The sequence below is a fragment of the Aotus nancymaae genome, unplaced genomic scaffold, assembly GCF_030222135.1.
Source record: "Aotus nancymaae isolate 86718 unplaced genomic scaffold, 86718_ANA_hifiasm-v0.15.2.pri h1tg000022l_1, whole genome shotgun sequence".
Classification (NCBI taxonomy): domain Eukaryota; kingdom Metazoa; phylum Chordata; class Mammalia; order Primates; family Aotidae; genus Aotus; species Aotus nancymaae.
In genome coordinates this window covers 34,457,779-34,482,459 of record NW_026988435.1, presented here as the reverse complement: position 1 = coordinate 34,482,459, position 24,681 = coordinate 34,457,779, and the positions used below count along the sequence as shown (strand labels likewise).

Sequence of the window (24,681 nt, the reverse complement as noted above, 5' to 3'; positions counted from 1 at the left end):
GCCTGAGTCTTCTTTCTAGCCAGCCTTTGCTATCCAAATCTTACTGCTGAGTCTTTTTCTTTTCCAGATACCATTTCCAAATCCTTCAGCCATTTATTACAGTAGAACACACTCCAGGTGTTACCTTTCAGACACAAGGTGCCACTGTGCCTGTTAAGATGCCCAGAATGGGGTGCAACCAGGAAGAGCGGAGTGGAACACGGCCTGATTGAATCTGAATATCCTGCTTGCGTAAAATCAGCCCATGTTTGGCTTTTTGTTGATTTATTTCTGTTAGCCTCACTGGGCTTCGGCTTGAGCAAGGTGACGGGGAGCCCAGTTCCTGCTCCCACCCTCTCCCCTCCACACTTACACTGCTCTGACTGGACCTCACATTGGCTATACTTATAGAATTGATTTTTTGGACATTCTCTATTTGATGTGGGCATGTTTGTTATGGCTCATCTTTGTACTCGTGGAGTCACCTGAGAGTTATTTGCTGTCATTTAAGTTTTTTCTTGATTGTCACCCAGGACAGAGGCCAGTAGAGGAAGCCACGTGTCATATTACTCTGGATTGCTTGGATACTTCACAACTTTCCCGTGGTCAATTGGGGGTTATTTCTGAGGAGACTATGATTTTCTGTTAGAAAGAAAACTCTTCCTCTTTATTCTACCAAATATTAATAATGAGAGCCAATGTCCATTGAATATTTTTTTTTTTTGAGATGGGGTTTTGCTCTTGTTGCCCAGACTGGAATGCAATGATGCGATCTGGGCTCACCACAACCTCCGCCTCTCGGGTTCAAGCGATTCTCCTGCCTCAGCCTCCCGAGTAGCTGGGATTATAGGCATGTGCCACCACGCCCAGCTAATTTTTGTATTTTTAGTAGAGACAGGGTTTTCCCCATGTTGGTCAGGCTGGTCTCAAACTCCCGACCTCAGGTGATCCACCCGACTTGGCCTCCCAAAGTGCTGGGATTACAGGCGTGACCCACCATGCCCAGCCATTGAATATTTTCAGTGTGTCCAGTGTTATGCTAAGAGTTTAACATGGATTGTTTTATTTAATCTCACTTAACCCACTTATTCCTCTTACATGTATGGAAACTGAGGCTAAGAGGGATTCAGTAACATGTCCACAGTCAAAGACCTGGGACATGGGGAAGCTGTGACAGAAAGACCCTGACAAGGCTCTTCATTTCTCACAGCTGTTGGGTGCCTTATTAATACTGAGAGTACTCATTCAGGAAGACCCCGTAGTAGTTCACCAAGGCTGCCGTAACAAAGCAGTGCGATCGGGGTGGCTTCAAGTAAGATAAATATATTTTTCTTTCTTTTTTTTTTTTTTGAGACAGAATCTCATTCTATCACCCAGGCTTGAGCACAGTGGTACCATCTCAGCTCACTGCAACCTCTGCCTCCCAGGTTCAAGTGATTCTCCTGCCTCAGCCTCCCGAGTAGCTGGGATTACACTGCACGCTACCATGCCCAGCTGATTTTTTATGTGTTTTTAGTAGAGATGGGGTTTCACCATGTTGGCCAGGCTGGTCTTGGACTCCTGACCTCAAGTGATCTGCCCACCTCAGTCACCCAAATTATTGGGGTTACAGGCGTGAGCCACTGAGCCCGGCAAGAGAAATATATTTTCTCATAGCCTGGAGAAGCTAAAAGTATGAAATCAAGCTGTACACAGTTATGCTCCCTCTGAAGGCTCTAGGAGTGAGTCCTTTCTTGCTTTTTTGTTTCTGGTGGCTCCAGATGTGGCTGGAGCTTGTGGCTGCGTCACTCCAGTCTCTGCCTCTCCCTTCCCATGGCCACTTTCTCTCTCTGTCTCTCTCCTGTGTACCTCTTACCAGGACATTTATCAGTGGTCTTAGGATCCATCTGATAATCCATCATGATATTATCTCAAGAATTTTAACTTCCTTAGAGTAGCAAAGATCTTTTTTCCAAATAAGCTCCCATTCCCAGGTTCTGGAATGTAGATGTATCTTTTAGGGGGATACCATTTAACCTAGTACACACTCCTACTCTGCCAGTCATATAAACCTGTAACTTCTTTAAAAAAAACAAAAACAAACCTCAGGCTGGGCGTAGTGGCTCACGCCTGTAATCCCAACACTTTGGGAGGCCAGGGCGGGCAGATCACGAGGTCAGGAGTTCGAGACCAGCCTAGGCAACACGGTGAAACCCTGTCTCAAGTGAAATACAAAAAATTAGCTGGGCGTGGTGGTGGACACCTGTAATTTCAGCTGCTTGGGAGGCTGAGGCAGGAGAATCACTTGAACCCAAAAGGCGGAGGTTGCAGTAAGCCGAGATTCTGCCACTGTACTCCAGCCTGCGCGATAGAGCGAGACTCTGTCTCCAAAAAAAAAGAAAAAAAAACCCCTGCCTGTCAAATGTAGTAGAAATTTTGTGTTTTCAATTCAAATACTTTGATGTCAAAATCTTTTCTCTGAAAATGAAATGGTTTGCGTCTCAGGATTTGGCCTCTGATATGAAGTAAACCATTCTTCTTTCCCTTCATTTCCCCTCCCACTATGTTTCTCAGAGTATCTTATGATAGAAAATTGATTTCAAAGGCTGGACACAATGGCTCACACCTGTAATCCCAGCGCTTTGGGAGGCCGAGGCGGGCGGATCACCTGAGGTCAGGAGTTCGAGATCAGCCTGACCAATATGATGAAACCCCTGTCTCTACTAAAAATACAGAAAAAATTAGCTGGGCATGGTGACATGCTCCTGTAATCCCAGCTACTCGGGAGGCTGAGGCAGGAGAATTGCTTGAACCCAGGAGGCAGAGGTTGCAGTGAGCCAGGATCACACCATTGCACTCCAACCTGGGCAACAAGAACAAAACTCCATCTCAAAAAACAAAACAAACAAACAACAACAAAAAAAATTAGCCAAGCATGGTGGCACATGCCTGTAGTCCCAGTTACTTATTAATACCGGGAGTACTGTCACTCAGGAAGACCCCTGTAGTAGTTCACTAAGGCTGCCATAACAAAGCAGTGCCATCGGGGTGGCTTCAAATAAGAGGACTGTCTTTTCTTTCCTTTTCTTTTCTATCTTATCTTTTCTTTTTGTTTGAGACAGAGACTGAGGCACTAGAATGACTTAAACCCAGGAGACAGAGGTTACAGTGAGCCAAGATCGTGCCACTGCACTCCAGCCTGGGCAACAGAGTGAGACTCCATCTCAGAAAAAAATAAAGAAATAAAAATAAAAATAATTTCAGACCCCCTGACGTCAGGAGTTTGAGACCAGCCTGGCCAACATGGTGAAACCCTAACCCTACTAAAAATACAAAAAATAGCTGGGCATGGTGGTATGCACCTGTAATCCCAGCTACTCAGGAGGCTGAGGCAGGAGAATCATTAGAACCCGGGAGGCAGAGGTTGCAGTGAGCCAAGACTGCACCACTGCACCTCAGCCTGGGCAACAGAGTGAGACTCCATTCCTCCCAAAAACAAAAGAAAACTGGTTTCAGGTATTTTAGAAACCTGAATAAGGATGTCCAGGGCATGTGACTCTGTGAAGCTGGGAAGTGAGAGCTTCTCCATAGGGTCATTTTCTGCAGAATCCGGTGGGATGCCTGAGGGCCTGGGAGGCTTCTCTTTCCCGCAATTTATCATTTGTCTTTGCCCGCCCTTCACTCACTTTCTTTTTGAAGTTGGTTTTTCCATATTGGTATATAAAATGAGAAATTGGGCCCTTTTCTTTCCCCAGCTGAAAGGATTATTTTATTTTCTTTCATATTCCTCCCAATGTCTCCCTTTCTCAAGCTGCTGGAATGTTCTTGCAGTGCCGGTTTGAACTGTACCGTGGTGTCTCAACTTCCTGTTCTTCTAGGTTGGGCTTGCTCATGGCCAGTCCCTTGGGTCCCAGACTTTGGCAATTCCCCAGCAGATCTTTTGGGGATCTACCAAAAGAGATTCACCCCAAGGTCTTGATGTAGTTTGAAAACAAAACCAAAAAGGGCAGAAATGATTGCATTGGGTTTTTGAAACTCATCTCTAAGTGTGTTTGGAATGAGACATCCTTCCTTCTGTCATCAGAGCCAGAGTGAACGCCTTGCATTTTGGTTCCATGGAAATGATCAATAGATATTAACTGGCTGTGGCTTAAGTGTGCACTGAGGCATGAACATGTATTAAAAAACACAGTGATGGCAGTGATCAGAGAGCACTTCCATTCTCCCCGCCCCGCCCCAAAAGTGTAGGAAGATAGCCAGAATTAATTAGCATTTGTGAGCAATTGGCAGATGCTTGGAACGAAGGAGATTAACAAAGGGGTAAGCTTGTTTGCTTGATGTATCAAGGACAGGCAAGGCATGTTGTAACCTGCAAATCTAGAACCTTCAGAACCTGTGGCCCATGTCCTCTCCTGAGAATCACTTCTGAGCACCGCAGCCTGTCTGCAGCAGTACCTGGTGCTGTGAGACCCACAGCAGGTGTGCCCTTTATAGCAGAGCTCCGAAGCTGTTGTGTTCTGATGATGCGTGTGAAATTAAAAATTTTCCATCTTGCGTTGGCAGGCTTGAAAGCAGGAGATGAGATTCTTGAGATCAATAATCGTGCTGCTGGCGCCCTGAACTCGTCTATGCTCAAAGATTTCCTCTCACAGCCCTCGCTGGGCCTCCTGGTGAGGACCTACCCCGAGCTGGAGGAAGGAGTGGAGCTGCTGGAAAGCCCACCCCACCGAGTGGACGGCCCTGCGGACCTCGGCGAGAGCCCCCTCGCCTTTCTCACCAGCAACCCAGGTATGACTGTGCAGGGTGCTGGGGGCAAGTCTGAGCTCCGTTCCACCACAACCCGGGGGGTTTGTCACACGGCTTGTATATTTCAGTGAGTTTCTCTGTCTGACAGGTGATATAAAATGTATGTGCAAGATGGGCTGATGACTGGCCCTGCATTTCCTGTTGAAATTTCAAAGGCACAGGAAGCTTTATTTTCTCATAGAACTGTTTTGCTACAAATCCACCTGTCATCATGGACAGCTTTATAATGCTTCTGCTGTTTGTCATTTTGTAGAAGGGTGAATGTTTAGAAGCCCTTGGTTGTGGATAGAGATATGGAGGCACATAAGTCTTAGGAATTGGGCCAGGCATGGTGGCTGACACCTGTAATCCCAGGACTTTGGGAGGCTGAGGCAGGAGGATAACTTGAGGCCAGGAGTTTGAGACCAGCCTGGGCAACATAGTGAGACTCTGTCTCTACCAAAAAAAAAGGTGGGCATAGTGGTGAGCACCTGTAGTTCCAGCTACTCCAGAGGCTGAGGCAGGAGGATTGCTTGAGCCTGGGAGTTCGAGACTGCAGTAAGCTGTGATCACACCACTGCACTCCAGCCTCAGAGTCAGAGGCCTGTCTCTTAAGAGAAAAGAAAAAGGCTGGGAGTGGTGGCTTATGCCTGTAATCCTAACACTTTGGGAGGCTGAGGCAGGCAGATCCCTTGACATCAGGGGTTCAAGACCAGCCCGATCAACATGGCAAAACCTCATCTCTACTAAAAATATAAAAATGAGCCAGACATGGTGGCGTGTGCCTGTAATCCCAAGCTCTGTAATCCCAGCTAGTTGGGAGGCTGAGGCAGGATAATTGCTTGAACCCAGGAGGCAGAGGTTGCAGAGAGCCAAAATCGTACCACTGTATTCCAGCCTGGGCACAGAGTGAGACTCCGTCTCAAAAAAAAAGAACAAGTGCTGAGAATCAGGAGACGCTGAGACTAAGTCCTACCTCTCTTCCTGCCTTCCCTGTCGTCATCTTCCAAACCACCCAGCCCTGCTTTCCTGCTGTCTGAGAGAAGGATGTGAGCTGAGATGCTGAGAGGCCCGAGTGGAAATGTGTGCAGAGTGCTTGTTTGCTGTTTGTCTTTTGGACTCTTTCAACCTGAAGGCTGAACTAGAGCCCATCAGTGAAGCCCCCTGCCCTGCCCTTCCTTCCTCTCCCCCTTCCTCTGGCAACCTGTGCTCATTCTCCTAGAAGCAGCGTGAGTGCTACCTGCCTTTCAAAGTCTTCCTGAGACCACACAGAGTTAGCTCCTTCCTCTGGGCCCCCATGACCCTGCAAATTTCACTTCCATGTGGGCCCTCATTAGATGATGCAATTTTTACTTGCTTGTGTCTCTCTTTTTGCCTGAATTTATTTCCTGGGACTGGGTTTGTATTCCTCGTTTTTGTCTTCCTGGCTCTTTACATGTGGTTCACTACACAGGTGGCCCCGTGTTGTTGAGCAAGAGGCTGAGCGAATGACCAGACGAACAGCACAGATTGCTATCATTTATTTCTCTATTGGGTTCATTTAGTGAGTTAGGGTTTTGTCATTATTTTCTCTTTTCAAAGCTTGGGATAAAAAAGGAGCGTTCCATTCAAAATCTGAAGCGGAAGGCTCTTGGTACGTGGGTATTCTTGCCCTGCCATTGCTGTTTTTCAAATCATTGTCTGAAGCTTGGCCTCCAGAGGAAGCAGGAGCCCTGTGATGGCTCATTCTTTTGTTCATTGGCTTCTTGGAAGAATTTGACAAGTTGAAGCTTCAGAAAATTGATTGCTCTCAGTTACAATTGACTTCCTTGGCCCATTTTGCCATTGTGGTCCCCACATTCCAGTCAAATTTTTGAAAAGCAGCTCCAGTGAGTTGCATACCCTTAATAAAGGAGAATGAAGAGCAGAAAGACTGTTATTTCAAGTGACCACGAGATGGCAGCCTTGACCCCATAAAACGGTTCACAACTGTGTTTCTGGAATATGACTTTGAATGAGACATACTATGTTAGGTTAGATTATTTAAAGGATTTTATAAGCTTGCACGTATATGCTACGATGCTACAAGCAACAGTGTCTACTCAACTTTCTTTGGATGTTTTGTTTCTGTCTGAGCCCTTCTGGTTTACAGATACCAATAAATAAATAAATAAATAAAAATTTAAAAAAAAAAACAGGGGTTGGTAAACTATAACCCACAGACTAAAACGAGCCCATCACCTGTTTTTGTAAATAAAGTTTTATTAGAACACAGTCCTGCCATTCATTTATGCCTTGTCTCTGGTTGCTTTCCTACTGCAATGGCAGAGTCAAGTAAGTAGTTGTGACAAGGACTTAGGGTCTGCAGAGCCAAAAATATTTACTCTACGGCCCATTACACATAAAATTTGCTGTCCTCTGATGTAAAGTATGACTGAGATTGCTCACAGTTTGTTTCTTTAAAGATAGCCACTGTTAATGTTTTGGTCTATTTCTTCTTCTTCTTTTTCGAGACAGAGTTTTACTTTGTCGCCCATGCTAGAGTGCAGTGGTGCCATCTCAGCTCACTGCAACCTCTGCCTCCAGGGTTCAAGCGATTCTTCTGACTCAGACTCCCAAGTAGCTGGGATACAAGCACCCACCACCTTGCTCAGCTAATTTTGTATTCTTAGTAAAGCTGGGGTTTCACCATATTGGTCAGGCTAGTCTGAAACTCCTAACCTCAGATGATCCACCTGCCTTGGCTTCCCAAGTACTGGGATTACAGGCATGAGCGCCTGGCCACATTGCTTTATCTCTTAAAATTTTGCAAAAATCCTTCAGAACAGAGTCTGCTTTGTCAAGTTAGGCAATCAGACTGACTCAAGAATAAAGCATGAAAGTAAAGCCACTGTATTTTTTTTTTTTTTGGTAAGGTTTCTAAACTGGCTTCAAAATTAGTAAATTTCAGAAGAATTCCTGAATACTCTGGTCAAGTAGCAGCCCAATTGGACCTGCTGGAGGGGAGAAGGCACTTTAGTTCCCCACCTGGGTCTCTGCCGATCTGCCTTCTCATTGCTTCTGCTTCCTAGTCCCCACTTTACAGTGGAAGATAAAAGCAAAGGGAAGTAAACAGGATAAAAGAACTGAAAGACTGTTCCGTGATGGGGCAGAGATAAAGCAGTATCAACAGACAGCAGCAGTTAAAATAGAAAACAACCAAGAAAATTTTGTACAATAGGCAGGCTGGACTACAACCTTAGTCTAAATTTAGAAGTAACTAAAAATAAGAAACATCCTGAGTGGCAGGTTTGAGGTTTGACGGGAGTGTGGGATGACTGGCGTCCTCGATAGAGGGCCTTGCCTCGTCTCAGGGACCCTGGGGTTCATGTGAGTGATGGCTGCCGCCTGGCTGCTGGAGGCTGGTCCTGCAGAGGTCCACTGTCTCACAAGCTCAGTTGTACAGACTTGGCCAGGTCCTCGCCTAAGAACCCTGAGTGAGCATGGGATTAGCTTTCAGAGTTGGATTATTTCTGAACTGCTTCTGTGTAGAAGCATCACAGCCTGCTGGCTAAGAGTAGGCATTGGAACCAAGTTCTTTGGAACTCAGTCCATTTCTTTGGAACTCAGTCATTTGCGGGGGACGGAGTCTGACTCTCTCGCCCAGGCTGAAATGCAATGGCAGGATCTCAGCTCACTGCAACCTCTGCCTCCCGGGTTCAACTGATTCTCCTGCCTCAGCCTCCCAAATAGCTGAGATTACACCACCATGCCCGGTTAATTTTTTTGTATCTTTAGTAGAGACAGGGTTTCACTGTGTTGGCCAGGCTGGTCTGGAGCTCCTGGCCTGAGGTGATTCACGCACCTCGCCTTCTGAAAGTGCTGGGATGATAGGCAGGCGTCACCGCACCCGGCCAGAACTCTATTTGTTTCTATGTTCATCAGCTTCGTGACCTTGACCTGGTCGTGGTTCATCCCTCTGTGCCCCAGTGTCCTCACCTACAAAATGGGGATAATGCCACACTCATCTCACTGGGCTGTTGTGAGGACTAAATCAGTCATAAAAATAAAGCATTTAGAATATTAACCAATAAGCACTAGATAAATGTTTTGTATCTGAACCCATTCTCTCATGGGGGACGTGAGGATTCCCTGGCCTGTGACCAGAGATTGCACTTTTTCAGTCATCTCCCTGCCTTCTACGCCGCCTCAGTCCGAAACAGGTGGATTGCCTGATAACTAAGTTCATGAATTACACCTTGTTTATATTTTCCTTGCCCAAATCGAAAGAAATGAATGCTGTAGTCTAGAATGCTGAAGTTCCTGGGCCCTTTTTCAGAGCTCATGAGGCACTTAGTCCGAGATGGGGTCTGGGTCTGCATTTGTTCTGGTGGTTGCTTTTTTTTTTTTTTTCTTTAATTGAGAGGGAGTCTTGCTCTGTGGCCAGGCTGGAGTGCTCCCAGGTTCAAGGGATCCTCCTGCCTCAGCCTCCCAAGTAGCTAGGATTACAGGCATGCGCCACCACGCCCGGCTAATTTTTGTATTTTTAGTAGAGACGGGGTTTCACCATGCTGGCCAGGATGGTCTTGATCTCCTGACCTCGTGTTCTCTGGTGATTGCTTGTAATGTGCAGCCCTGAACGGGAGCCACTGCCTTACGTCACCAACTCTTCCCGGTTATTGTTCCACCCACCCCCCGCCACTTTTTCTTATCTTGGTGGAATTATAAGATAATTGGAATGTTTCGGTGATGGGCAAACCTGCTATAGTTTGTTGATCACATTTTGTGATCTGCTTCATTGAGATTTTTTTGTCATGAAAATTTGTTAGGTGGTCCTGTAGTACACTGTCCTTTCTCCCGCTCCTTGGTTTATGAGGGAAGCCTGCTGGATGTGTTGCCACGTTGGCTTAGAAAGCCAGGATCTGCCCGGCGCAGTGGCTCACGCCTGTAATCCCAGCACTTTGGGAGGCTGAGGCCAGTGGATCACCTGAGGTCAGGAATTCGAGACCAGCCTGGCCAACATAGTGAAACCCTGTCTCTACTAAAAATATAAAAAATTAGCTGGGCATGGTGGCAGTTACCTGTAATCCCAGCTTCTAGGGAGGCTGAGGCAAGAGAATCACTTGAACCCAGGAGGTGGAGGTTGCGGTGAGCCAAGATTGCGCCATTGCACTCCAGCCTGGGCAATAAGAGTGAAAGTTTGTCTCAGAAAAAAAAAAGAAATCTAGGATCTGTATAAGGAGAGTCTATCCTAAGTGCTCTAAACCTCAGTGTCCTGCCCTTGGCTGTTTGCCATCCGTGAGTTCTGGTTTGCAGTCTTATGGAGCTACTTTCATCTGTTTGGGTTTTTTAAGCATTTGTTTTCATATGTATTGGTAGCAATAAAAGGGGAAGGATGTCTAGGACAAAAAGATCGTTCCTCCAGTGGCTGTTAGTATAAAAAGGTCTCAGCAGTGAAGAGGAAGCTGGAGTAGGAAGTTGCAGAGCTGTATGTGTGTGAGGTTTCAAAAAAGTCTGTCTCGTGTTCTCGTGTGATTTATTTTAAATGCTGATCTTATCTAGCAATGTTAACAATCTGGGCGAGGTAATCCTTTGCTATGGGGTGCCGTCCTGTGCACTGATGTTTAGCAGTACCCCTGCAAGCCACTATAAGACAATAGTTCACCACCTCCCCAAGTTGTGCCCATCAAACATACCTTCAGACATTGCCAGAAGTCCACTGGGCAGCAAAATCTCTCCAGTTGAGAACTACTGGTCTAATTTATTAAAAGATAACAGCTTTATCCCCCGTTAGGGAGATGTTGCCATGAACATCGATACAGGAACGCAAGGCAAATCTAGATGTAAAATAGGTTTTTAAAACAGTTTTATAGGCCGGGCTCGATGACTCATGCCTGTAATCCCAGCACTTTAGGAGGCAGAAGTGGGCGGATCACGAGGTCAGGAGATTGAGACCATCCAACATGGTGAAATCCTGTCTCTACTAAACATACCAAAAAAAAAAAAATTAGCTGGGCATGGTGCTGCACGCCTGTAGTCCCAGCTACTCAGGAGGCTGAGGCAGGAGAATGGCTTAAACCCGGGAGGTGGAGGTTGCAGTGAGCTGAGATTGCTCTACTATGCTCCAGCCTGTTAACAGAGTAAGACTGTGTCTCAAAAATATGAAAAGCAAAGTTTTATAGAGTGGCTCATGCCTGTTATACCAGCACTTTGGGAGGCTAAGGCTTGTGAAAGATCACCTGAGGTCAGGAGTTCCAGACCAGCCTGACCAACATGGTGGAACTCTCTACCAAAAATACAAAAATTACTTGGGCATGGTGGTGGGAGCCTGTAATCCCAGCTACTCTGGAGGCTGAGGCAAGAGAATAGTTTGAACCTGGGAGGCAGAGGTTGCAGTGAGCTGAGATTGTGCCATTGCACTCCAGCCTGGGCAACAGAGGGAGACTCTGTCTCAAAAAAAAGTTTTATAAACCATTTATTGGGAGAATTCCAACACAAATACCTTTTTATGGCCTTGTTTTTCCTTTTTACATCAAGGAGAAAGCAAAGAAAAAATAAATGCAATTATGTAAAAGTAATTATGCAAAACCTCAGCTTTTATGCAAATTATAAGAATCACAGTTCAAGTGACACCATTAGTGTCTTTTCAAGGTTTCAGACGCCTGTTTATAGCTCTCTTCGGGCTCACGTTCACTTTATTTTTCGGTTCATGCAGCTCTGCTGTGATTGTCCCTAGAATTCCACTTGACCAGTTGAGGTGAAGCAGGTGCCTTGGTTTACGTCAAGGAGTAGCCCACAGGACGGCAATAAAAGTGCCAGAGGCCAGGCGTCAGTTGTGGCTCCCACCTATAATCTCAGCACTTTGGGAGGCTGAGGTGGGAGGATTACTTGAGCTCAGGAGTTCAAGACCAGCTTGGGCAACATAGTGAGACCTTGTCTCTACTAAAAATTTAAAAATTAGCCAGGCATGTGGTATGCATGCCTGAGTCGTCCCAGCTACTCAGGCAGCTGAGGCAGGAGGATCCCTTGAACACAGAAGGTTGAGGCTGCAGTGAGCCTTGATCACACCACTGCTCTCTAGCCTGTGAGACAGAGCAAGACCCTATCTCTAAAAAACAAAAAAAGTAGCAGGCTGGGCGTGGTGGCTCACGCCTGTAACTCCAGCACTTTGGAAGGCTGAGGGTGGATCACCTGAAGTCAGGAGTTCAAGACCAGCCTGGCCAAGACAGTGAAACCCCATCTCTACTAAAAATACAAAATATTAGCCAGGAGTGGTGGCAGGCGCCTATAATCCCAGCTACTCAGGAGGCTGAGGCAGGAGAATCACTTGAACCCAGGCGGTGGAGGTTGCAGTAAGCTGTGATTGCACCACTGCACTCCAGCCTGGGCAACAAGAGCGAAACTATTTAAAAAAAAAAAAAAAAAAAAGAAGTAACAATAATTTAAAAAATAATAAAAGTTCCAGAGTTCCAAGGACTGAAGCTGCTTCTTGTTCAAAAAATGGTTATTCCTGCTGCTGTGCTGGAGAAAGCTTAATGCCTGTGGCTAACAGCAGCCCCATGGCTTGTTAAAGGCAATTAGGGCCGGCGCTGGAGTTGGAAAGTCAGCCCCTTTGATAAAAACCTCAGGCGTGTCTGTCTGATGCCAAGTGGAAGCTTGTGCTCTGCGGTCCGGACCAATGTCCCTCCTGCAGGAAGTAGATTAAGCAGCGTTTGTTTAACAGGAAAGGCCTCTGTGATAGCCGTGAAAATCCAAGGCACCTTGCTTCAGAGCGGGGAATTGCCAAGTGCAGAGCACGACAGCCGCTTGGTCCACGTGGGCAGGACGTGCCTCTGTGCAGGACCCGTGAAGCGTGAGGTTCTATTTTGGTCCGATGTTCCGTGGAGATGGCCTGGAGCTCGATTCTGAAAACTGAAGACAGTCAGGCGGCAGGGAGGGGCAGCAAAGGAAGAGGAACTGCACAGATTTCTCTTCCCACAAACAAATATGGTCCAGGGCTTCAGATTCTCTGAAGTCTCACAGATACCCGGCAGCACATGGTCCTCTGTTTGCATGTTGATAACATTTGGAGCCATGAGCGCCTTGTAAACTGTCAGCCTGCTGTGCTTCTTGTCACACAGCACATGGCCTGCTTGGGTGGGCCCTGCTGTGGCCGGGGTGGGGTGGCTTCCAGTGCAATTTGATTGATGACACCATCAAATCCTGTGTGTGGGGAAAAAAATGTTTTGGAGACTGAGATGCTCTATTTTTATATGTTTAGAGATTATTAATGTCCCTTATATTTGACTTTCACAACAAGCTAACAGGATTAGTAAGGTCCAAATCTACAGGTTTTATGGATTTTTAAATTTCTCTCTATAGGAAACAAAGACTGAGATTGTGACATTTGATTAAAAAGAAGCTATTGTTTAGCAAGTTAAAGTTGTAGTGTTCCCCCTTTTCTCTCTCTTTCTCTCTTTCTCTCTCTCTCTTTCTCTCTTTCTTTTCTTTCCCTCCCCTCCCCTCTCCTTTCCTTTCCTCTCCCTTCCTTTCCTTCTGTCCTTTCTTTCTCTTTTTTATTTCTTTCTCTCATTCTATAATAGTTGTTTTGGTTTGTTTTTTAGGTTTGTTAGAGGGATGTTTATGCTGATCTTATTATGGGCATTTATACAGAATTCTTAAAATCTTATAACAGTAAAATGACTGAAAAGCAAAATAAAATTATATCCTAACAATTGAGTTCCAGCTAAGTATCTTCACTGACAGTGTCTAAGCTTTCTTTTACCCCATCCCCAATCTTTTTTTTTTTCCATCAGGGATTTAAACTCAAGCATTAATAAGACCTTTTAAAAATTTAGTGTTATAATTTTTTCTCTTTGGAAGTGTTTGAATTGGAGGGTCTGCTTAAAACACATTGTTCAGGGGCCGGGCACGGTGGCTCACACCTGTAATCCCAGCACTTTGGGAGGCCAAGGCGGGTGGATCACGAGGTCAAGAGATCGAGACCATCCTGGTCAACATGGTGAAACCCCGTCTCTACTAAAAATACAAAAAATTAGCTGAGCGTGGTGGCGCGTGCCTGTAATCCCAGCTACTCAGGAGGCTGAGGCAGGAGAATTGCCTGAACCCAGGAGGTGGAGGTTGTGGTGAGCCAAGATCGCACCATTGCACTCCAGCCTGGGTAACAAGAGCCAAACTTTGTCTCAAAAAAAAACATTGTTCAGACATCTCACAAGGCCAGAATTTTTTTTCTTCCTCCTTAAACTGAAGTCCTACATGTGCTGGAATGAAGCAAAGTAGCTGTGTCTAATCTGGGTAAATGAAAGGTAAATCTCAGTGTGAACTTATACTAATATGTTTGCACTTCCCCAAGTCTCCTCAGTATGTGTCCTGCTAACGATGTGTGGAAGGTACAGATTGCAAACGTTTTTGCAGTCACAAAAATATTATTATTGGAAGTAACTTAAAAGGCAAAGCATTGATTTTACCTGTTCACCATAGTGCATTTTATTTATAGCATTACAGCAGTTTTTTGTTTGTTTGTTTTGTTTCTTTTCGAATAGAGTTGGGGTTTCACTCTGTCACCAGACTGGAGAACAGTGTCACAATCATGGTTCACTGCAGCCTCGAACTCTTGGGCTCAAGAGATCTTCCTGCTCTAGCCTCTCAAGAGTTTGGGATTACATTTGTGAGCCACTGCACCCACCTCTACGGCAGCTTTTCATTTGGCCGATGGTCCCTGTCTGAGAGGGGCTGCAGTCCTGCTCTGGGCTTCTTAATTCCCTGAGGCTTTGTCTCTCTAGATGGAGCCCTGTTCCCTCTCTCCTGGGCCCCTGTTCCCTCTCTCCTGGGCCCCTGTTCCATGCCTGGCAGTGTGCTCGGTTTGGGATATGAACAGGCATTCTCCTTGCTCTGGCTGCTGCTTTGGCCACCACTGAGCCTTATCAACTTTCTTCTCTCTGATTGGTGCCTTGTTTGCTGGTAAGTAGGTGGGGACAGGAATGTCCAGAACAAAGAAGATAGTTCCTCCAATGCCTATCATTAGGGGAAAGCCACTCGCCTACTACTATTGTGAGTAGTTCAAAGGAAGCTGGAGTAGGAAGTTGCAGAACTGTTTGTATGGGATTAAGAAACAAACAAACTTGACAGTGTTGTTGTCTACACTGCTTAAGCTGGGGGTGTTTAGAAAAGGTCCTGAAGTATGGGAGTAAGAACAATGCCCCTTCCCATTTGAATTCCCTCTTCCTGCCATGCTGGTGTCTCTCCTCAGCTTTCTTGAAGTGTACCACTATCAATTCCTGCCTTTCTGACTTTCTTGTACCATGAAATTCCCTCCAACCACTTATTGGTTACCTACCACCATGTAACAAATCAATCTGAAACAGCTGTTTCACTTGTTCCCTGTTCTGTGACTCAGCAGTTTGGCATGGGCTCAGCTGTTTGGTTGTTCTGCTGACCTTCCCTGGATTCACTCAAGTGGCTCTGTGGTCCAGTGGCTTGACTGAGGCTGGAGGGTTTAAGATGGACATACTCACTCCCACATATGGTGACTAGACAGCTGTGCCTCCTGTCCTTGGGGTCTCTCATGGGAGGCTAGCTTGAGATTTCTTTGTACGGTGAGCTCAGAATTCTCAGCAGGGCAAGACCAGAGACTGCAAAGTCACTTGTGGCCTTGACTCACAATTAACATATTATCTCTTAAGTTACATTCTGTTGGTAAAAGCAAATCACAGAGCGGCCCAAATTCCTGGCATGGCAAAATAGACATAAAAGTCTGTGTTTAAAGAGGTGAAAGAAATAATAACTGTCCTCTTTGCAAACGATCTGCTATAAACTGCATTGGCCATTCTAATTCATTTTATTGATTTTTATCTTCAGTTAAGGATAGAAAATATGACATGGGGATAAAAATCAGGCTTTAGAATCAGATATGCCTCCAGGTATTGATTTGTAAGTTCTTTTATATTTTAGATGGTAATATTTTGCTAGTTATATGTATTGAAGTTAACTTTTATCAGTCTATGACATGTCTTGTATATTTGATGCCTTTTTACAAACGAAAGTATTTAATTTCAGTAAAATCTGGATTTTCCATCTTACATGGTTTGTACTTTTTATATCTGATTTAAGAAATCTCTCTCGCCCCTGAAGTAGTAAACATTGTCTTCTGTATTTTCAGTTTGGGCTATTCACTTACTGGTTTATGTCCCTGGTACTGATTTTTTTAATGATGTGAGTTAGGATCCTATGTTATGTTTTCTCATGTGGGTCATCTACCGTCCTGGCATCATTTGTCAAATATTCTATTCTCACTGGTCTGCAATGTTACAACTGCTGTATTTCACATTTCCATATACAGGTGGCCCCAGTTTATGATGACTTGACTTAATGATTTCATTGGGACATAACCCCATCATAAGTTAAGGAACATCTGCAAGGAACACCTGCATGGGATGGAGGCACTGTTCTGAGCTCTGTGTTCTGTTAGCCTCTTCTGCACTGCTTTAAATTACTATAATTTTATAATATGTTTTGAGATCCAGTATCCAAAGTACCCTAATCTTGTTTTTCTGTTTCAAAACTGTCTTTGGTGTTACTGGCCTTTTTTTCTTTCATAAAATATTTAGTTCCAAGAAAAAAGTGTTGCCAGTGTGGTCTGCATGCATACGGATTCTTTGGTATTTTTTGAAACTTATACTGTGGCCTACTATGTGGCCTATTTGCAGAAATCGCTAATTCTTATGGCAAATGTACATTCACCAATTTCTTGGGAATAGGTTTGAAATGCATTCATGGATCAAGCTATATAATTACTGATGTTTACACCTTCTGAATCCTGATGAATGGATTGTGTCTGACGTTTATGAAGCTTTCTTTATGTTTGCCCAATAGAGTTTTCCATCCTTTTAATCTGTGTCTTTTATGTTTAAGTCTATGGCTTCCATAGAGCATGCAGCTGGGGCTTGTTTTGCACTGTTTTTCTTCTTTAATCTAAACATGAGGATTAAGTATTATGTTTAGCTGTTTTACATGTCTTTAGAGTAGCTATGTATTTTTATTTGTTCCTATGATCTTGTTTTGCTCAATTTGTCTTGTTTTCCTTTCCTGTCCTCTTCTAGGTTGCATTTATAAATTCTGCTTTCTCCTTTCAACCTATATCCTCTATTTGATCTTAACATTTTAATATGATTGTTTATTTATTTATTTTTGAGACAGTTTCATTCTTGTTGCCCAGGCTGGAGTGCAATGGTGCAATCTCAGTTCACCACAACCTCTTCCTTCCGGATTCAAGGGATTCTCCTGCCTCAGCCTCCCGAGTAGCTAGGATTACAGGCATGTAACACCATGCCCGACTAATTTTGTATTTTTGGTAGAGTCAGGGTTTCTCCATGTTGGTCAGGCTGGTCTTGAACTCCTGACCTCATGTGATCCACCCACCTCAGCCTCCCAAAGTGCTGGGATTACAGGTGTGAACCACTGCGCCCGGCCTGACATGATTATTAACGGAATCCAAAGTTAGTCTTTCTAGTTTCCTCTTGGACAAAACTGTGAAACGGCTTTAAATACAATCACTTCCACCGTTGTTTTAGTTGCAGTTTGTATTTTGTTTCACCCCCAAGTACCTTTTTCGGGGAGTTGGGGGGTTTTCATATATACTAAGACTTATCTGTGTGTGTATCAGCTGTTTCTTATTTTAGCTTGCATACCAGATCTTTTTCTTTTTTTCCCCACGCTCAAGTACATTCTTTAGAGAACTTTTTCAGTGAGATTCTGTTCATGGCAAACTTTCTCACTCTTTGTTTCTCAAAAGTCTTTATTAAAGTCTCTTTCTTGGATAATATTTTAGTTGAAAATGTGATTCCATAGTGATAGTTTTAACATTTGAAGATTTCTGTGCTATAGTAAGGCAATGTGTTTGGATAAATGTTTCAGTCTTTTCTCATTTCATCAATTTACATCTCGTCTATTGAGTGTTTCATTTCAGTGGTTATAGTTCCCGTTTCTAAAATTCTGTTAATTTACTTGGTGTTTTTTGAAATTATCTCCTTCTTCTTCTTTTTTTTTTTTTTCCCCAAAAAAAAATCAATCCCAGGCTGGAGTGCAGTGGTGCAATCTCGACTCACTACAACCTCAGCTCACTGCAACCTCCACCTTCCAGGTTCAAGCGATTCTCCTGCCTCAGCCACCTGAGTCCTGGGATTACAGGCACTCACCACCATGCCCGGCTAATTTTTATATTTTTAGTAGAGATGGAGTTTCATCATGTTGGCCAGGCTGGTCTCTAACTCCTGACCTCAGATGATCTGCCCGCGTTGGCCTCCCAAAGTGCTGGGATTTCAGGTGTGAACCACTGTGCCCAGCCCCCTTTCTTCTTCTTTTAAGAAAATATTTTAAGGCCGGGCGCAGTGGCTCACGCCTGTAATCCCAGCACTTTGGGAGGCCGAGGCGGGCGGATCACGAGGTCAAGATCTTGAGACCAGCCTGGCCAACATGGTGAAACCCCATCTTTGAAACAAAAAATAAAAAATAAAATAAAATAATAATAAATATAAAAATAAAAATACAAAAATTAGCCTGACATGGTGGCGGGTGCCTATAATCCCAGCTACTTGGGAGACTGAGGCAGGAGAATTGCTTGAACCCAGGATGCAGAGGTTGAAGTGGCACCGAGATTGCGCCACTGCTGTCCAGTCTGAGTGACAAGAGCAAAGCTCCATCTCAAAAAAAAAAAGAAAGAAAGAAAGAAAATGCTTTTATTTGCTTTCTCACTATTTCATGAGCATCAGCTATATCCTAGGCATCATAAGCGATGGATGTGCAGGGTTACAGCATTTCTCTGCACAGTCTATGGGTTGTACAACTCCAGGAGGTTATGATTCTGCAGACCACATTGTGAAGGGGGACCCTGTCAGTTGTGCATCCTGGCTGCTCTGGACGTCGCGCTGAGCATGGCGTGGTTCCTGTGATCAGAGCACTGAGTGCTGTTGCTATCGTGTTCCCACATGAGCTTGTCAGCTCTTCCACATCAGAGATCAACTCTTCCTCTTCTTTCTGGCCCCATACCTAGGTCATTGCCCCCATGCAAAGTATTCAAGCACTTTTGTTTTGGCAATGACAGTTGACATAGATGATTTCTGCCAAGTTAATTGAGCTTCCTTTTTTGACCACTACCACCTTAAGAGCGAGCAATGAGTGATCTAATAATGAAAAGAAACTCGAGAAAATCCAAGAGCCAGAGCCAAAATGTGGAGAAACCAACAGAAGCCTCTAAGCCATTCAAGGTACAGTCACTTAGTTGGTGCTTCATTCCAGAGAAGGAGAAAAGGACAGTAGGAGGCAGCGTTGGTGCCAGGTTGGCTCAGAGGTCCACCTCCTCCCTAAGTTTCCTGGCCAGCTTGGACCTGTATAGAAAGCATTGCCAGGCAGCTTATGGCTGTAATGGTGTCACTGGAGCAAGGGAGCCACTTTCAGACTCTCGTCTAAAGCATCAGAGGCTCCTTCTGCTTCCATTTCTTCTCTTTCCTTCTCTCTTGTCTGGTTATATTGATAATGCTCTCGTCCACGATCCAGTGCCTCCTATTGTAGGACAGTGGTACTCACACCACTGTCTTCTCAGATTCAACTAGGTTTTCAATGTTCTAGAGTCTTTCTCGTCCAAGTGTGGTCCATGGACCTGCAGTTTTGATGAGTATCATTCAGAGCTGGTAAGAAATGCAGAATCTTAGGTCCAACCCTATGCCTGTTGAATGAGAATCTGCATTTAACATGATCCCCCAGGGATCCAGATGCTCTGTCAGTTTGAGAAGCACCCCACGGGAAAGTGATCCTCATGTTCTCTTCTCAATGCAGAGAACCACTATAGAGATTCACTGTGGTAAGCACTCAGTAAATAGCAAAGGAAGAAAGTTGCTTGCACTTTTGCACAGAATATCACGGGAAAAGCAGGTATTACAAGATATTTATAGTTTGCTAGACTTGGCAAAGGTAGATTTTGCAGGATTTTTCAGGTAATGGATATGAGAAGTCATTTTTTCTTGTTGTACTGGTCTCAGTATGTTTTTTTAAATTATTTTAGTAATTAATGAATTAATTCATCAGTTTGCTAATTGTAACATTAACAAAATTAGTTACTTTTTTAATACATAAAATATATATTCTTTTATTATGGTGGCTCACACCTGTAATCCCAGCACTTTGGGAGGCCGAGGTGGGCGGATCACCTGAGGTCAGGAGTTTGAGACCAGCCTAACCAACATGGTGAAACCCCATCTCTACTAAACATACAAAATTAGCCAGGCGTGGTGGCACATGCCTGTAATCCCAGCTACTTGGGAGGCTGAGGCAGGAGAATTGCTTGAACCCAGGAGGTGGAGGTTGTGGTGAGCTGAGATCATGCCATTGCACTCCAGCCTAGGCAACAAGAATGAAACTGCATCTCAGAAAAGAAAAAAATAATAAACACACACACACACACACACACACACACACACACACACACCTTCTTTTATTATAAATTATTATTGTCTTAGCTTAAGCCGCTATAACAAAATATCATAAACTGAATGGCTTAAACAACAGTCATTTATTTCTTACAGTTTTAGAGCCTCGGAAGCCACATTATCTGGATGCTAGCCAGTTCAGTTCCCCGGTGAGGGCTCTTTTCCTGGCTTACAGACAGCTGCCTTCTTACTGTGTCTTCACGTGGTGGAGAGAGAACAAAATCTGGTTTCTGTCTCTTCTTACAAGGGCACTAATTTCATCCTTGGGGATCCCACCCTCATGACGTCATTTAAACTTAATTACTTCTCAAACATCCCTCTTCTAACTACTGTTACTACATTGAGGGGTAGGTCTTCAACATAAGAATTTGTGGGGGGGAGACAAAGACATCCAATCCGCAACAATTATTATTTATTATGAAAAATGAAAGTAATACTAGTAGTAACAGTAACAACTGTCATTTTAATTTGATGGAACCAAGGCGTTGGAGCTTGTACTTGGAGGGTCTTACGGTATATGTACATGTCATGAAAACGGCTCCTTGTCCCTCTCGCACAGGGGTGGCTTTTAGCAATTACTATCCATGTTGACCTACGTTTTCTTCTGACTTCATCTGACAGGGCACAGCCTCTGCAGCGAGCAGGGCAGCAGTGCTGAGACCGCTCCAGAGGAGACCGAGGGGCCAGACCTGGAATCCTCAGATGAGACTGATCACAGCAGCAAGGTGAGAGATTTTCATTTTCACATCCCATGCCTTGAACCACTGAAGAATCACAGCTGACACGTCACCTACACAGCTGTATGTGGTTACCAGGCCTCTCCGTGGACCAAGTGTTTTTACTTCTGAGATGTGGCTGAATAGCAAGATATGAAATCCAAATTACAGCCTCGGTAACAAATCTGTGTGTGAGAATGTAGGGCAGAAATCACTCTTAATGAAATGAAATCCTTTTTCTTTAATTTCTGCCACTGCTGGAGCTCCCAGTTAATGCCATAATTTTATCGCATTTCCTTATTGCATCTTCATTTGTGTAGAATGAAATAGCGTTCAGAGTATTTGGGACCGAGTCGGCTATGCTTTTGTGCTACTTAGGGTTTCTATAATGAACTCCTTTTGAATTATCTGCGTTCAGCTCTTGTTAAAAGTGAGCAACTTTTATGTTAAAGGGAGAGAAACCGTATTTTAAAATTAATTCAAATATACGTTTCTGTAGTTGAACATAGTAAGAAAATTCTTCTGACTCTTTGGTTCCAGACACTAAAATCGTTGCCTATAATGTGTCATGCTTCTATTCCACTTCATAAGGAGTTCCGTCCCGTGGGTCAACAGCCTCTTTTTATCGCAGTCTTCAAAACACAACCCAACTTAAAAACTCTGTGTTACCCTAATCCAAAAGGCACTCCTCCCCTCTACAAAAGGCAATTGCGTATGATTATGTTTCCATACTTACTCATCTTCTTCTCTAATGTTGTTGAGATCTTTATATTCCTTTATAATCTCTCATTTTTTTGCTTGACACTTACTAGTCACTTAATCTAAGCAAATCACATAATTTTAAATTATACCTTCATTTTCTCATCTGCAAAGTCAGGGTGATTCTTGCCTTTGCCTAGAGATTGGATTTTTGGATGGGTTAAATAATATAGCTATGAGAAAGCACATTGATAATGGAAAAATGTTTCTCAAACATGAACTATTATTATTATTTTTGAGATGGAGTCTTGCTCTGTGGCCAGGCTGGAGTGCAGTGGCACGATCTCAGCTTACTGCAACCTCCACCTCCTGGGTTCAAGTGATTCTCCTGCCTCAGCCTCCTGAGTGCTGGGACTACAGGTGTGTGCCACCACGCCCGGCTAATTTTTTGTATTTTAGTAGAGACGGGGTTTCACCATTTGGCCAGGATGCTCTTGATCTCCTGACCTCGTGATTCACCCTCCTCGACCTTCCAAAGTGCTGGGATTACAGGCGTGAGCCACTGCGCCCGAACAAACTCTTATTTTTTAAAACCTACATTTGTACTTTCCTGTTTTGATTCCTCTGTGTCTGTGTATTCTGTAGGACTTTCTTGGGTGCACATATTTGGTTCCTCAATATCTTTTATCCATATATGTTTCTCTTTCCTGACCATAGGATTTTCATTCATAGACTGAAATGTGTTATGTTGTTGGTCGTTAACTAAAAAGCAGATCAGTGGAAATGCAGATTTTTTTAAGGCAAATAAAAAAAAAACTGCTTAAAGTGACTTTTTATGTAGGTGACCCTTACATTTCTTTTGCTCACTTATTTGTGTGTGTGTGGGCGAGGGGAGGCAATTTATTCAGTTGTCCTCAGGAGAAACTGATATTTCTATACTGATGTAAGCTATTTTGAAGGGTATCTATTAGGTTACTGTGTTATAGGAACTAAAAATATTAATTTTCAATTTCTAACTGGATTTAGACAAACAGCTATTTTTCCTGTATCCAAAACATTTATTTCTGAACACTTAAAAAGTATTGGATCATTTTCACTTGACTGTAGTAGGTCAGTGTTCTCATCTCCTTGTGAAAGAGATCATTTCCGTGTTAAATATAGTGAGTCATGAGGTCATAAACAGAGTCCTATATAATATGAGGTCTGGCAGTGGAGAGGACGGAAGAGGCTACACGGCTTTGTTGACTGGTCCCACGTGTCGCTCTGACTCCGTGGTTCCTTTTCCAGAGAACAAGGTCCTTGGAACTCATCTGGAACACAAAGGGTCAGATGTAGAAATAGATGGTGCTATTCAAAGATTTTCTTGTAGAAATTCATAGTGGGCTTTCTAAAAACGGACAGAATTTTCTCAAAATTATTGACAAGCTACTTGTGAGGCTGAAGCAGGAGAACTGCCTGAACCTGGGAGACGGAGGTTACAGTGAGCTGAGATCACACCACTGCACTCCAGCCTGAGCAACAGAGTGAGACTTCATCTCAAAAAAAAATTTATTAACAAGAAGTTTGGGCGATGATTTGAATAGTTTTAAAGATCATGCAGTAGACTGCGTTCAGACCATAAGTTTGTATTCCTTTCTGCTAGATTGGATGTGGGGAGCACTGTGGAATTCTGTGTCTGAAATACTTCCTAGTTTTGCTTTGATTCAATTTTCATCTTCTGTATTTGAAATTTTGTCATGCAACCCAAATTAGTTAGCTAAAATAACCTTTGGTCAATTAAATTTCTCACTCAGGATATTTGAAAGCTAGAAGCTTAAATGAGCAGTTCTTGGTGACTGGGTTCTAGTGTGTGTTATTAATAACAAATGAGAAGTAATACTTATTTAAGGTATGGTATATATTAGGCACTGTTCTATATTAACTCATCTTAGCCTCAGAACACTCTTGAGAGAGATACTATTATTTGCCCTCTTTTATAGATGATGGCACTGCAACAGAGAGGTTAAGCGACTTACTGAAGGTCACACAGCTCTGTGATGACAAAACCAGGTTGCAAATCCAGTTTGGCTCCAGGTCTTGTGTTGTTAGTGGCTATGCTAAGACTACCTTGTGTCCAGATTGTTAACATCTGGTGTTAAATATCAGGCTTCATTAAAAAAAAAAGGAATTAACCCATTAGTGGTGCTGTCGGCCATTCATATACACAGCCATACATAAAGCACTTAAATATTCTCCTAATGCTTGACTTTTCTGTGTGTCTCTTTTTATGATTTAAAGTAAGAGCAAGCAAACACCTTTAGTTTCTTGGTTAAGGCTAAATATTTTTTACACATCTCCTATGTAAGTGTGAAATTTTTCTTGGGAATAAACTGAAAATTAATTTTTAAGTTGTTAGCTGTCTAAATGTGGAAGCACGATTCAACCCTGTCTGAATGCACCAGGCTGAGTGTAGAGATGTAAATACATAAATAAGTAAACAGAAACAAGTAATCATTTATTATTCCAGCTGCGTATGTTAGAGCTATTGATTTTGTTGTTTCATGTCCTGCTTTCTTTCTAAATGGACTGTTTTACATAATTTCTATCAGGATAAAGAAAAACCATGTTGGAGTTCAGTGGTTTTCACTTATTTTGAATAGCAGTTTTTGCTGTGCATGGCCTTTTGGAGTTGAAAGTAAATAATTGTATGCTTGTTGTTGAGCGTGGTGACACTGGAATGTCACAGCCACGGGGGGTGGGGGGGGGCGGGGGGTGGCCCTGTCACACCGCAGGGGCAGTCTAGCGACCTTTCTCTTTGTGAACCGCCTCCTTTCTCTTGTGACTGTGGGTGACAACCTCAAAAAGCCTCATCACCACTGGCTACTTTTTTCTCTGCTTCTCATTGAAAACTCTTGTTTCTGGAAATGAATGCTGATTAGCTTCGGGACAGTCGAGTCATGCGTCATGCATTCCAGGCCTCCTGGCAGCTGTGATTTTGTTTTCCATTTAGCAAATGTATTAGAATCATTTTCAGGACATTTCCATTAGGAATGACTTTCTTTTCTTTCTAATCCATATTGTTTTGTCTCAGAAATGTTTGCCTTTAT

General features: G+C 43.7%; 1 protein-coding gene across 3 annotated transcripts in view; it reads left to right on the top strand.

The window, feature by feature from the left end:
• TIAM1 (TIAM Rac1 associated GEF 1) overlaps nt 1-24,681 on the top strand; it is a 448,148-nt gene that overhangs the window by 380,954 nt on the left and 42,513 nt on the right. For all 3 annotated transcript variants that reach the window (XM_064380092.1, XM_064380091.1, XM_064380093.1), the window contains 2 exons: nt 4,522-4,746; nt 20,802-20,905. In XM_064380092.1, the coding sequence (XP_064236162.1) occupies nt 4,522-4,746; nt 20,802-20,905 (329 nt within the window). The remainder of the gene's footprint in view (nt 1-4,521; nt 4,747-20,801; nt 20,906-24,681) is intronic.